General features: G+C 40.3%; 1 protein-coding gene across 4 annotated transcripts in view; it reads right to left on the bottom strand.

Annotated features, from left to right (window-relative positions):
* Window positions 1-15,508, bottom strand: part of LOC311053857 (protein SSUH2 homolog) — a 54,603-nt gene extending 39,095 nt beyond the window's left edge. Inside the window, exons 1-13 of one of the 4 annotated variants that reach the window (XR_014601692.1) lie at window positions 14,626-15,499; window positions 14,290-14,354; window positions 11,983-12,087; window positions 9,539-9,614; window positions 8,029-8,158; window positions 7,879-7,939; window positions 6,493-6,614; window positions 6,334-6,396; window positions 5,595-5,677; window positions 5,411-5,503; window positions 4,387-4,492; window positions 3,100-3,207; window positions 2,137-2,407 (exon numbers count right to left, since the gene is read on the bottom strand). Coding sequence is in view for 3 of the 4 variants with exons in the window: in XM_084069593.1 (XP_083925719.1) it covers window positions 2,267-2,407; window positions 3,100-3,207; window positions 4,387-4,492; window positions 5,411-5,503; window positions 5,595-5,677; window positions 6,334-6,396; window positions 6,493-6,614; window positions 7,879-7,939; window positions 8,029-8,158; window positions 9,539-9,614; window positions 11,983-12,087; window positions 14,290-14,354; window positions 14,626-14,651 (1,179 nt within the window). In the remaining variant the exon portion in view is untranslated. Of the gene's footprint in view, window positions 1-1,374; window positions 2,408-3,099; window positions 3,208-3,753; window positions 3,808-4,386; window positions 4,493-5,410; window positions 5,504-5,594; window positions 5,678-6,333; window positions 6,397-6,492; window positions 6,615-7,878; window positions 7,940-8,028; window positions 8,159-9,538; window positions 9,615-11,982; window positions 12,088-14,289; window positions 14,355-14,625 lie in introns of those variants that run through there. The other 3 variants (XM_084069593.1, XM_084069594.1, XM_084069595.1) reach the window with 3 other exon arrangements.
* Window positions 15,509-15,611: the final 103 nt, after the last annotated feature.

Here is a 15,611-nt window from a genome sequence, read left to right as displayed (position 1 = left end):
AAAGTACTAAATGTTTGAAAATAGCAGATCTACAAGCTCACAACGCGTCGCGATGCGACGCGTTGTGAGCTTGTAGATCGGCTATTTTCAAATATAGCCTATGCATAAAATAGGGCTGAAGTGGTTAATGCATGTTTCATAATATCATAATTTATATCTGAAAGTAACTAGTAACTAAAGTTTTCAAATAATTGTAGTGGCGTAAAAGTACAATATTTGCCTATGAGATGTAGTGGAGTAGAAGTAAAAGTATTGAAAATTGGAAATACTCCAGTAAAGTACAAATACCTCAAAATGATACTTAAGTACAGCACTTAAGTGAATGCACTTAGTTACTTTACACCACTGGTTATGTGATGCCTAATTCTACACCTTAAGTTCACCACATCCAGTACATCATGTTAACTACTTCATGTTTAATCATCATCATCATGTTCATCTTCCTCATCATCATCATTCACATTTATATACTGTACATTTCTTCTAGGTCATCCTCGTCTATCCCCTCTTCAGACAATAATACATCAATGAGGGCTTTGGGGATGACGTCTAGCCTGGTAAACCCTCCCTCCGGAAATCTCATTTGTAATGCAAATGAGATTTCCGGAAGGGGGGGGGGTTTACCAGGCTAGATGACGTCACCTTCAAACCGTAAAGGCTCTTGCTAGTTTGCCATTTTCTGAGTTCAGATGAAACCCATAGTCAAGAGGTGATGGAAATTTGGCTTGTACTGCTGGCCTAGCGGTCTGGGCACTTAGGCTCTAAGGTAGCCTGACAGTGCATCGCGGGTCCGCGTCCCGATCCCGACGATCTTTATTGCATTTTTCTCCCCATCTCTCTCTCCCTGTTTCCTGTCCATTTCCACTGTACGATATCAATTAAAGGCAAAAGCCCCCAAAAATATCTTAAAACTTCCAGATACATAATTATCTGGAAGTTTACTCTTTTGATGTGGCGAAAGAGGACCCTTTTTCATGGTGGAGAAGTTGAGAGGTCAATCGAGGCTTGAGCCACACATTTTCTTCACCGTGATATCTCTCGCCTCATCCACATGCTTCACTCGCGGACCAAAGCCGTATGAGGCGACAGGTGAACTCTTCAACACCAGTTAGCACAAGCTCATGTTCCAAATATTGCTGTTTTTAAAGCCTTATTGTCATACTTAGAAACCTTAAAACATTGTACAAACACTAAAGCTATGAAAACCAGAAGAATCTGTGATGAATATATTATATTGCCTAAAGTCTATAACCTCAAGCTTATTTAATGCATTTTTGTATTTCTTTCCTTTATTTTTCCAGTATTGTAACAGCATTCTGTCCTGTTATTTGTAATTGTAATGTTGATAAAACATTATTTAAAAAATAAAACATGGATGAAAAGATTCCCTTTTATTTTGTAATGCAACCAGTAAACTTTAAATGACACAAATACATGAGTGCAAAAATACAGAGAAGCACAAATATAAAACACTTAATTTCAGAATAGTATATTTGATTTACATTATTGTAACACTTGATGACTCCTGAAAGACAAATATAAAACTTTATTTTAAAAATAGTAGCATATTGATCGATATATTTTAAACACTTGATTACTCTTGAAAAATTACAAATACAAGAATTTATTTTAAAAATAGTGGCATATTGATTGTATACAGTATTTTAACATTTGATTACTCCAAAAATGACATGTAGGCAGTGGTGGAAAGTAACTAAGTATATGGACTCAAGTACTGTACTTAAGTACATATTTGAGGATTGTTTATGGGAGTATTTCAAATTTTCTACTCCACTATATCTCAGAGGCAAATATTGTACTTTTACTCCACTACAATTTTTGGAAAACTTTAGTTACTAGTTACTTTGTAGATTTTGATTATTATTACAAAACAAACATTTACCACTTCAGCCCTATTTAAACTTTGTCTATTTGAAAATAGCTGATCTACAAGCTCACAACGCATCATGATGCGACGCGTTGTGAGCTTGTAGATCAGCTATTTTCTAAGACTTTTACACATTTTAGAAGGGCTATTATGCATAACTAGTGCGTTTACTTTTGGTACTATATGTAATATATATATGTATGTATATTTTGATACCAATGCTTTTTACTCAAGTAAATTGTGATTACCGGGAAAAAAAGTATTTCTGCATTGCAGTATTGATATGATATTAATTGACTTTTACTTCAACAATTTCAAGAATACTTTCCCCACCACAGCAGGTATGTCTGCAAACAAAGGCACTAATGCCCAGTGTAGTTACATGACAGTGCAACAGCATGTGGCTGGATAATTGTCAGCATTAACGCGGAACTCATTCCCATAGACATAGTATACGTGAGAGCCGCTTTTCCAGTTGTAGATCACCTTGGTGATGGGTATCAACTCGATAGTTTGACGCTGTAGACAAAAGGAGAATTATCAGTTCATTTTGCAACTTTTTGCCTGAGTTTATAGATGCTGTAAGAAGTTAAAATAAGTGTTTATAATAGCTCTATATTCTCACAGGAATGATTGCTAAAGAAGAGTGTTTGTTCTATTGAAATGATGAAACAAACACATGAGCAGACACCCCATCTCTCCAGCTCAGCTGGAGAGATGGGGAGACCCCTGTTACTGAACAAACACTCTAAAGTCTAAAGCAGGGGTCTTCAACCTTTTCAGGCCAGGGACCCCCAAACTGATGGGGTGATGGAGCAGGAACCCCCTACTTCATAGGGTAGGGGGTAGGCCACCACATATATCGTATATTTATGTATAAAATTGTGTTTTATATGTATAAACATGAACAAATGGTTGCCTGGAGCCTGCTCCTACCCACAGGTTGTCCCAGTAGGTGTGCAAAAGACCTTTTTGGGAAAAAAAATAAAAGTTTTAATTTTTTTTTTTTTTTAATCAAACAACAATTTCGCGGACCCCCTGCAGTACCTCCGCGAACCCCCTAGGGGTCGCGGACCCCCTGTTGAAGACCTCTGATCTAAAGCAATGATTACTATCAGATTATAGAGCTTTAACATTTTAACTGTTGTAAACAAAAAAATCAACAATCAATAAAGTCGACCTGGCATGACGATTGAGGAAAACAGCTTTACCTGTTGTAGAATGCGTCCAGTCTGGGAGTACTTTCCCTGGTGTTCACTGACCAGCCGCTCTGCAGCGCGCACCACTTGAGGGTCAGGAAAGCCCATTACTGGATATACCTAAATCATATGGAGCATGATTCAAGCATTACTGGATATACCTAAATCATATGGAGCATTGGTTCTCAAAGTGGGGTCCAGGGACCCCCAGGGGTACTTGACGGGGTTCCAGGGGGTCCCCAGCTAAATGATGGATAGGAACCAAATGGACCCTTATGGGTCTGTAACTCTGAGAGTGTCCAAATGGAACCAAATGGACCCTAACGGGTCCATTTGGTTCCATTTGGACACTCTCAGAGTTAAATTAACATTGATTTTACAATATAAAGTGTGGTCCCAGAGATATAAATGCTATTAAATGGGGGTCCGTAGCCTAATGCATGTCAAACTGGGGGTCCTTGAAATTAAAATGGTTGAGAATCACTGCTAGAGCCGTAAAAATCGTCTCTTATGGGGAGTCCCTGGCATATATTTTCAAATGGGGGTCCGCGGGCTAATAAGTGTCAATTTAGGGGTCCTTGACATGAAAAGGTTTGAGAACCACTGATATGCAGTATGATTCAAGCATTACTGGATATACCTAAATCATATGGAGTATGATTCAAGCATTACTGGATATTCCTAAAACATGGAGCATGATTCAAGCATTACTGGATATACCTAAATCATATGGAGTATGATTCAATACTCCATTAGAGCTCTTATCGGCACTATTACCTCGGAACTCGGGTCTGTCCATCATTATGTGTAATACCCGAGTGGATCCGAGAAGACCCGCAGTATGCCTACTGTGTGTGTGTGTGTGTGTGTGTGTGTGTGCGCGCGGCAGCACTAATCAAGAGAGAAACGCAATGAAGAGCTGTTTAACTTGTGTGTGATGTTTTGGGATCAGGTTAGTGCAGCAGCGACATGAATGGCTGTGCATCTTGTGTGATGATTATGTTGGTTTAGGATCCGATTACTACGGCGCAAAAAAAACAAAGTTGGTGGTTGCGCAATGCCTACTGTAGTAGCTCACAATGCAATATGTCTTCTGCCCAAACATGCTTTCTGTATTAACTCAGCAGTAGATATTTCAGCGCTCGTGCGGGGTACCCGGGTTCCAATCCCAAGTAGAACATGAAAGTTATATGGACTGCAGCATATTTATTTATTTTTACGAACCAAAAGACATGACCACCACTAAATCCTCCACATGCTTCCTTAAGTTCTGTATATATAAATCAAAGCATCTCTCACCAGGTACTGAGAGTCTCTGAACATCTCCTTTCCAGAAACCTTGCTGAGGTTGGCCACCTGCAGACCACTTGACTGCTCCACAACATAGTCATCTTTGTTGTTTTTCCTGGGGGAATGTATATACAAAAAAAACACATTAACTCTCTCAGTGCCAATGAAATAAAAAAATATGTTCATACTGTGCCAGCATTTTTTTATTTTTTTTTCAAAGTAAAAGAAAATTGCTTAGGGATACAGCCTTTTTCAGTTATAAGTTAAACAAGGAGTGGATGGAGCTGCAAATCTTCAGATAATGATATCTTGGGTTCTGAACATTTTTTTTATAAAAACTCGGGATTTCTCATTCTTGGCACTGAGGGCATTCAGAAAAAAACTCGGGATATAGCTGAGAGAGAGATGAAGCAGGGACCCCCACTATATACTGTATAACATTACTGTATGTTGCAGAGTAAACCTTTTGGATTCATGTTAATGTGTATTTTCAGACAGTTAACCACTTAATTAACCCTCAATACTTAGAAAACTTGTACTTGATCTGCTCTTTTTCCCCCTACACCAAACCTCTTTGCTGTAGATACCGATCTACAAGCTCACAACGCCTCGCAGTGTGAGCTTGTAGATCTGCTATTTTCGGCTAATATTTAGGCTAAAGTTGCTATCACACAAACATTTGGTGACCCCCCTGTAGTAACTCTGAGGACCCCCTAGGGGTCCCGGACCCCCTGTTTCATAATATCCACCACCACAAAGGACCACGGTCTTCGTGGCACTGTGTATAATATATATAATTATATATATAATATATGCTTAGTATTATATGTTGCATTAAGCATGCCTGAGTTATACTAGTTGTGCATAGTGTCGTGCCGTGAAACTAGCCGATCTTCAAGCTCACAGTGTGTTCGCAATGTGAGCTTATCGATCTGCTATTTCTGGCGGCACAACACCGGCGCGAAACCAAGTATAAGTGAGGCTTTATTATTCATATCAAGCTGTGTTAAAATGAATCACGTAGGTACTACACCATGTCACGGTCAGGTTTATGAAGACCAGCAGTTGTCGTTTTCCACGGCATGTATTGCACTCTTTGGAGCCGTGGCCGTGGCACCAAGTGCAGCTGTAACACAAAACAATGAACTTTAACAACCTGATTAAAAGGCCAAACAAAGCCAAAGATGTCATCGATGCGATCAGGCTCAGATACGTACTTTTCTCTCCCCCTGCCGCTACAGCTAGTGCATCGATCGTCTCTCATGCGGTAACCGGACCCGTTGCACCAGCTGCACACTTTCTGATGGACACAAGAAATCACAAAGGCTTTGTTACAGGGATAGTTCACCCCCAAAATGACTTTTTTTCTATCAATTACACACCTCATGAAGACTTGAATTCGTGGAGATTTGTTGTTTTTTGTCGCATTCCTGAGCCAATAATTTGATGACCGGCGGTAGGAGACACAAAGTGTCAACTTTGAGTCTCCTACCGGAAACATTAGCAGGAATGCGACGAAAACAAAAAAGTCTCCATGAATTTAAGGCTTCATGGTGTGTGTGTAATTGATAGAAAATAAGATTTTTCAGGGGTGAAAAATCCCTTTAAGACTGCGAACAAATCCAAATTACTTGAATTGATCCAACAGAGTAATTCTTTATTGTACGACGGTGTCTTTCGCCGCTTTAGAACAGCTTTAGAAGTCAGATTTGACTCAGATTTGACTCAGATTCGACTCGAGATTTAAAAGCGCCTAGGAGCGGGGTTCAAATTTGAATGGCAAATTCTCTCATTAGCCATCCTAGGGTTTCTTACCTCAACCGCACAACAACAATCTGTCACCTCTTTCCCATGGAAAATATTTCTATAGTGCAGTATTGATACTTTCACTTGAGTAAAATATCTGAGTACTTTTTCCACCATTGCCCATAGCAAACGTTTCAGAAAGTGACTTACGTTCCCAGCACCAGCACAGTGTTGACACGGCGACCTCCCCATCCCCATACAGTCATGGCAGTTCTGGAGATGAGATGTTTGCATCAGAAAAACATGTTTAGCGAAAGAAAACCTTGTAAATATATTGCTATATCATTTTGGTAAGTGGACTTGCGTTACCTTCACTGAGGAAGTGTAAGGAACCTTGATGACCTGCGTTTCATCGTGGAAGAATTGGGGGGATTTGGCAGCGATGGCCCAAGGTCCTGGAGGTTGCTGGGTGTGGGCATCCACTTGCTGGCCTGGACAAAGAAATTGTGTGTTTTATTGGTACTAAACAGCCATAGGCCTACACATAACAAAGAGAGAGGACAGATCCCCAAAAAATTCAATCAACATTTTTAAACGAGTGCTTTCAGTTCCTGAACTGTCAGTACACTATCCCATTTGTTTTAATCATCATTTTATTCCGTGTCAGTCAGATACAGCTTTTACATGTTGGAAGGAAAAGGGTCCGATAACCTTTTCAGATCTATACATAAATAACTATTTTTGCATCATTTACTGAGCTGAAAGAAGCATCGTCTCTTCCACATTCCCACTTTTTTTGTTGTTTACAAGTTAGACATTTTGTTCGAAACAATTTCAATAATATTGAAAACTTACCTCAGGAACACTGTGTTTATGCTTTACTGAAACAGCATCCTAATTCTAAACACCTAATATCCACATTTGTCTCACTGTTTTCTAAATTGTCTATTCCGTCAACAAATCATATCAAGACCTCATGGGAGGCTGATATTGGTGTGGAACTGTCTGATGAGATCTGGAGCGAGGGTTTGAAGAGGATTCACTCGGGCTCAGTCAATGCCAGATTGCAGCTTGTCCAGTTCATAGTCATGCACAGATTACATTACTCTAAGGTTAAAATGAATAAAATGTATTCAACTGTTTACGATACTTGTGACAGATGCAACATCTGGGTCAAAAGTGTTGGGTCACACTTTCTGGTCCTGCCCAAGGATAGTTTTATTCTGGCAAAACATTTTTGCTTGGTATAGCAGAGTATATGGTTTTCATATCGAACCTGATGCACTACTGCCTTGTTTGGTTGCTCCAAAGCTTCTCTTGCTCTGCTGTACTCTGTCCAACAGACTCTTATGCTGGGTACACTTGTAGCAAAGAGAATTATTTTAACAGAGTGGAAGACTTCCATTGCTCCTTGTTTTACTAGATGGCTTAATGAGTTTGTATCACTGATACATCTGGAGAGGCTGCGTTGCAACAAAACAGGACAGTTTAGCAACATTTGAATACATCTGGGGTCCTATCACGGGTCATCTAGACTCTGTTGTGTGACTGCTCTGTTTTGTACTGGCCCAATTGTTAATGTGTCCAACTGTTGTATTCTGTTTGCCTATACAGTACCTCATTATGATAGGTTAATTACTCATGTTTAACATGCATTATAGTCTGGTGTTTGTTTGTCTTATTGTTATGTCTTGTTGATGCCATGTCTTATAAAAAAATAATATAAAGTGTGATCCATTGGTTGATATACTGTACCATGGTATGGCTCATGACTCCACGCAGTAGATCTCACCTCGGAGAACGTTTCCAGGCGAAACTTTTAAAGATAAAGTGGTAAAAAAGTAATGAGGTATTAGTTTGAGGTGACGCATCATCAACTAACTCACAGTCCTTCCCTATGCTTACCCTGTACGTATTGAATGCCTCCATGTTGGTTATCACTCCATCCTTTGCTGGTGACTTGTTCCAGCAGCAGTGACTGGAGGCAAACAGGACAAAGGCCTCCCGCGCGGTATCTTCAGTTATAGATGGAATACTACCAACAATGACATGACATAATAACACATATTATATATTCTTCATGCCAAGTCAAAAAGCTATGGTACTGTGTGGGTCTCATATTCTTAAATACATCCAAGGACAGCATTTTAGCAATGATTAATGATGTGATGTGTTACTGATGGGGTATAAATCACATTATAGCAGGGGTGTCAAACTTGCGTTTTGGGGGCCCGCATTTTTACAGCAGAAAGTGAGTTTCATTATCCTTACCGAGCAAGGGATATACTGTGTATATACTAGGGCTTTCACCAACTAGTCGACTAGTCGACTAGTATAACCACTAGTCGACCTTGTTGGTACTAGTCGAATAGTTGATTTGGGAGGATGGGACTAGAGGTTAGGGCCGCATAGCAAAGCGGGGAGGGAGGAGAGGAGCCAAGAGGAGAGGAGAGGCCAGAGAGGCCGGACTTCGCATGACGTGTGCAGAGCTATAATTAGGCCAGGTCGCCGTCATGGTTCAGAAATATCTCTTACAGCGCCATGCCACAGAAAAGAAGACTATTTCTGGGCCGTCGGACCCATCTGATGAGTTTTGGACTCTGTCTGGACCAACCTCGGATCGGGCCTAGATGTGAGGGCCGCAAAGCGGCCCTGACATCTAGTTACTATTATTATTATCCTCCTGCCTTTATTTTTATCAAAAGGGGGTCAAAAGTATGTCCAATAATAGCCTATTATTGGGCAATAACCCCCTTTTGAGGATCCTTGGAGACGATGCTGTGCTGCTGTGCCAGAAGCACTTCCCTTAAAACGGCATAAAAATAAAGGCAGGAGGATAATAATAATAATAGTATTGGCATTAAAACAATGCCATTAATGGCATTTTTTTAATAGGTAAACATCGACTAGTCGACTACCACTGGGTCAAATTAGTCGACCAGTAAAAATCTCTAGTCGTGAAATCCCTGCAGGTTGTTTCTACAAATAAGAAGAGCATGATACAGTTGTGTGGCCATTTGACTTTTTTTTGCTCTACATTTGTTTTTACAAAGATTCACTTTAATACTAAATATAATTTTGAAATTTAATTGTTCTACTTTCAAATGGTTTATTGGGGCTCCTTAAACAAAAATTGCATTATTTATTGAATCTCTCATACCAAATGTCTTGTAGCCTGCAACTGTAATATCAATCATTATTCTTCAAAATGTGTAAAGTGATATACTATACCGGTAGTTATTGCAGTGACTGAGACAACAGGTTGGACAAAGCCAGTGACAGCTGTGTAAGTGAACGTACGAGCGCGCATGCGTGTCCGCAACTGGTCGCGGCCCTCTGCAAATCACCTTTCGACCCTCACTCCAAAATGAGTTTGACACCCCTACATTATAGCATGAAATCTTTTAAGCCGTACTTCCACTGTTGAGGAGTGGGCCCGGGCTCAGGCTGAGGAACAGGATAGGCAGGCATGGGAGGAGGCACAAATCCACCTGTAACAGGTAAGGCAAGGAGCACAAACATAGATTACAAAGGGGCGCTCAGTGGAACACACGCCCCCCAATAACAATAGGCTACTTATGCCCGAGTTATACTTTGTCAGCTTCACGGACCGAAAATAGCCCACCTATAAGCTCACTATGCATTGTATCAACGAAGCCGTCGTACAAAGGAGCATGAACTAGGCATTACAATGATGCAGTAGTCAGAGACGTAATTTCAGAAAAAATAGGAGGGTGGCGAAAATAAGTTACCACTTAAGCCTCATGTCCAAAATAGCAAAAAATACACAGAAGCGTCTATTTTAAAAACTGCGTCTACCTGCGGCGACTGAGAAACAATACTATATTTTCTACAATGGTTACTTCAGAGCAAATTCAACCTTGTTAGGAGGCCCGTGGCAAATGGTTGGTCTAAGTCTGATCACCATCCATATAGACCCCTTAATAACTTACTCCCGCCCAATCGCCTCGTCCCTGACTTACATTCCATTTCATCAGCTACATTCTCTATCTGTGTGGGGTGTGACCATGTTTGTCAGTTGTGTCTGCCACAGTGTGGAGATCCGTTCAGCTTACATCAGGGGTGCCGCTCCTTCTTTTTAAGAAAACCCTACTTAGGTCGGTTCACTTACTAAGAAGAAATGGGAATCAAAGGAAGACTTTTCCACGCTCTTTATTACTCAGTAATATAATAGGGCTTACACAAATCAAACCAAAGTTAAACTTTTCAGAGCGTGAAGTCTCTGACCAAAAGTGTGAGAAGAGCCCCATGCAGAGTAGGCAGGGAGCCTCTGAAATACTAAAGATGGATCGGGACCACAACCGGTACACGGAAATCATATCTTCCCCAAAACCCCTTCCCCTTGAGGTCACGTCTCTCGTCACAGAACGCATGTGTTTACCACAGGATAAACACATGGGTGCCAGGAAATCAAGTACTGTGGCCACATTTTCACTGATAATCTCCGTGATGATAGAGATATCTCTAGGCAGTGCTGCAAACTTTATGGCCAGGCTAATATGCTGGTTTGCAGGTTCAGCATGTGTTCAGGTCCTAACAAGTGTGCACTTTTAAAAGCATTCTGCACTCCCATGTATACAGCCTTCCTGTGGTGCACATACAAGAATGGTAGCATGCAGGGGCTAAAGTGGCCAACAACGATGCCCTGAGGATACTACTTAAGGTCCCTAGATGACATAGTGCCAGTCATCTGTTTGTGGCGTGTGGAATCCACACATGTGAGGCTGGATGAGTCCCGGAACAGTATTATTGAGGATATAGTCAATCCTGAGAAGAGCTGTCTCCGGTACTCGTCCAGGCTGCGAGTTTTTTTAATTGTTTTATTTGTTGTGTGATGTTGATGATTTGTATGTACTCTAAGGACCCCCTGTGTGTCTGGAATAAAGTTTTAATTGAATTGAATATATGAGGGCAGGCTACCTCTATATGAGGTAGCACGTAGCAGCAACCTCCAGCAGCAATGGCAGAACTGAATCAAACCAATTTTGACTCACTCCTATAAGGCATCCAATTGAATTTAAAGTTAGTATATATATATTTTGTTAAGTTAGTACCAACATGGATTGCACCTTTTTCCTGACGTAGTCTTCAGAGACCAACTACTACAGTACAAAGCTCGACGGTGTGACTGTTTCACTTGCATTTGTGACTAAAATAGAAGTGTGCAAACTTTAACATGTATTTAGGATCACATGTGTACATAATAGTATTACCTGTCTCTATTATTATTATTATTATTATCAAAAAATAAAATGGAAAAATGGAAATGACTACAATGCTCATTTTCTGCACTATCGATACTGGATGCACTTTCGCGCTCGGTTAGGTTTAGGGTTTGGAATAAGGTTAGCTTCAGGCATTAATTTCACTGAGGTTAGGGTTAGGAATAAGGTTAGCTTCAGACATAATTTTACTGAGGTTAGGGTTAGGAATAAGGTCAAGGTTATGAATAGTTGCAAAAACACTATGAAGAAGTTCAACAAGGCCCATTGCAGCGACTACTGGCCAATCTCACACACACACACACACACACACACACACACACACACACACACACACACACACACACACACACACACACACACACACACACACACACACACACACACACACACACACAGGGTTGAAAAACAAACCACCCTTGTTGTATACCCTTGCTCTCAATCTGATGAAACATGTTTGTTATCAGAGACCTGCTGTGTCTGTAGACAATCTCAGTTCCTTCCTCCTTCACAAAGGAAAGCAGTCAGAGGCCATTGCAGGCCAATAGGAAGGGGAAACAGTGGAATTACAGTAGAATAGCATTGCTGTACTGTACTGTACTGTACTGTACTGTACCTCCGCCCCCAGCCAGCGTTCCTTCATAGCCAGGCACGGTGTCAAACATACTGGCCGGAGGAGCGCTGGGACCATTCATGTCTGCCGTGGGTGGGGCGTAGATGGCTGTCAGAAACAAAACAAGACAAACCAGTTCAGTCAGTCAGTGGGGAAAATCTTTTCAGAGGGAGAAAATTTGCTCAATAACCACAGTTACACACATGATCTAAAATGCCGTAAAAAAGAACAGAAAACATCTCTTCAATGGCATGCCCTACTGTCCTTAGATAGATACGATCTGAGTTTACATTAAAATGTGAAGACATACATTGTGAGAGCACACTGACTTGAGAAAGTTTTGTTTTGTTTGTTTAAAATGCTCTATATGTGCCCCCACACACACACACACACACACACACACACACACACACACACACACACACACACACACACACACACACACACACACACACACACACACACCCAAGAAGACTTTCATAGATTATTAAACACAGCTGGCTGGACTTTACGCTCGTTGCAATGCAAGAGTTGTTTACTTGATTTAACCCTATGGTGATTTGTTTTAAGTTATAACTACAGTCATGATCAATACAAGCACTGCCCAACAAACTGTATATTTAAGAGTGACTTACCTTGTGACTCAATAGGATTATACATTGTATTTCTTGCTAAACCCAACCCAAACTAATCTAAAGTATTAAAGAATGAGCCTAAATTATCCTAATTCTAGCCTGAGTAAGCTCTATCAACGAGAGAGAAACTTTCTGAAGTAGGCTACACCCACAGCCAGATATAATCTATAACACTGTGACGCCGATGTCCGTGGTGTCGAAATCTACAGTATTTTACAAATAGTTTCCACTGCTGAAATCACAGCCAGACGGATCTGAAAGTAACCATTCCAACTGATCTTGTGTGTCAGGAAAGCAAAAGCTACAGCACACCGCCCACAGGAAAGCATGAGAAATACTGTAGCCATGGATACACGACCGGTCGTCTGTCACGACCGTCATGGATGAACTTCAACTTGGTGTTTGCACTTTCTCCATTTACGGCCTGTACATCTTCATAAACGTTCAAATGTCAAATATAAAGTTCAAACCCCATGGCCACGGATGTTGCAATTATTTACGGGCCCTCAAAAGTACCCGTATCTTCCGTATTGTTCAATAAAAAAGCATGTTAATCCTATCGGTGGCCATTTTCTCATAGTTAGTATGTATCAGAGTGCAATACACCTCCCAACCGATAGGATAGTTTAAAGCATAATACGGAGAAAATGGCTAAAATGTATTAAAATCTTTTGAAAATAGCCGATCTACAAGCTCACAATGCGTGGCATCACGACACATTGTGAGCTTGTAGATCGGCTATTTGTAAATTGCTGAAATGGATAGGGCTGAAGTGGTTAATGTATGTTTTGTTAATCCAATTCTTCAATGTAACTAGCAATTAAAGTTTTCAAAAAAATTGTAGTGGAGTAAAAAGTACAATATTTGCCTCTGAGATGTAGTGGAGTAGAAGTAAAAGTATTGAAAATTGGAAATACTCCATTTAAGTAAAAAACATACCTCAAAATGGTACAGTACTTGAGTACACGTACTTTACATCATTGTTTCTCAAAGTGGGGGTACTTAAGGGGATCCCCAGCTAAATGATGGACAGTGACCAAATGGACCCTTATGGGTCTGTAACTCTGAGAGTGTACAAATGGAACCAAATGGACTCTAACGCGGGTCCATTTGGTTCCATTTGTACACTCTCAGAGTTAAATTAACATTGATTTTACAATATAAATTGGGGTCCCACTCCCAGAGACATACATGCCATTAAATGCGGGTCCGTACGTAGTCCGTAGCTAGAGAGCCGTACAAATCTTCTATTATGAGGGTCCCTGGCTTATCTTTTCAAATGGGGGTCCGCGGGCTAATAAGTGTCTATTAGGGTCCTTGGCACGAAAAAGTTTGAGAACCACTGCTTTACATCACTGCCGCCCACAGGAAAGCATGGGGAACTGTACGTGATCTACAGTAAGTAATTTAGAATGTTCAAGAGGCATGTCCTGGAGCGACCCGGATCACTGGGTCTCTGGTCTAAACAATCACAACAATGCCACAGGTTCGAATCCACCCCATGAACAAACATCATCTCATGACTTAAGTGTTGGTTTTATAGGCAGCCTACGCCTACCACACTTGAAATATTAAACACGAGTTTAAGAGTAAGTAATCTATTCCCTATTGACTAATATGCTGCTACATGTTATTACGAATATTAAATATATTTTGGTCAAATAAAATAACTTACCAGGATTCATCCCGGTCGTTGGCATGTATCCAGGATTTGCAGTTCCATAATCAGCATTCTGTCCACTGTGTAAAGTAATGGAAAACAATCTTGAGAAATAATGCTATATAATATATGTCCATCAACATAAAGGTTTGAGAATTAGGCTATCAGCTATAAGTAGCCTACTTCTCAAACCTTTATGTTAGGCCTATAGCCTACTATTAGCCTTGTATCAAAACTGTCTGAGATGTCTTTTATCGATTCTGACATAAATGCCAGAATGTCAGAATCAATTAAATAAATCTAACAATCTTGATACAAGGCTTTTAAGTGCCCAAAAAAAATCAAGCTCACCCTTTGGTGATTGGTACTTGATCCATTTGTTTTCTTGGCTGTTAAATGTAACTCAGAAAGGTTAGATGATGCTGATCAGGATCCTCAGACGCATGTTTCTATGAAAATCGAAAGTGTTCTTTCAGTCCGTATGGTCATGTGATGAGAATGACAGATTGCACCTTGATCCATTCAGTGACCTCCCCGTTACTTCTTCTTTTGAAAAACTAACACCCACCACAAGGTTAATACATTATCACCACAACAGACCGTCCTCCCCATGACCTGTAATTTACTCATTTATAATTTATAAGCCATAATTAACCTAAAGCAGGAAGTGCGCAGTTGCAGTGGTGGAAAAAGTACTCACATTTATTTAGCCCTGAAACACATGGATTAACATCAACCTGGTGTTTGCACTTAATTCATGTACAACCCGTACATCTACATAAACGTTCACATTTCAAATATAAGGTGCTGACCTTATGGCCACGGATGTTACAATTATGTACGGGCTCTCAGAAGTACCCGTATGTTCCGTATTGTTCGATAAAAAGCATTTTAATCCAATTGGTGGCCATTGTCTCCATTTTTTCGCCATATGCTTTCAACTATGTGACCCTATCGGTTGGGAGGTGTATTGCACTTTGATACATTATAACTCTATGAAAATATGGACACCAATCGGATTAAAATGATTTTTATTGAACAATACAGAATATATAGGTAATTCTGAGAACCCGTGCATAATTGTAACATTTGTGACCGTGAGGTAAGCACTTTATATTTGAAATATGAACGTTTATGTAGATGTACGGGCTATAAATGGAGAGAGTACAAACACCAGGTTGAAGTTCATCCACGTCGTGTGTGATCCATGGCCAGCCAGCGCAACTGTAAAAAGAAAATATCTTGTCTACAAGTGAAAGAGTACTGTTGTATTAATCCGTGTTACACGGATTTGTATTGCCTATAATATGTAATTTCATATTTTGTATTTAAGTCCC

Source organism: Gymnoscopelus microlampas, assembly GCF_963454915.1.
Source record: "Gymnoscopelus microlampas genome assembly, chromosome: 10".
Lineage (NCBI taxonomy): Eukaryota > Metazoa > Chordata > Actinopteri > Myctophiformes > Myctophidae > Gymnoscopelus > Gymnoscopelus microlampas.
This window is presented reverse-complemented; position numbering and strand designations above follow the sequence as displayed.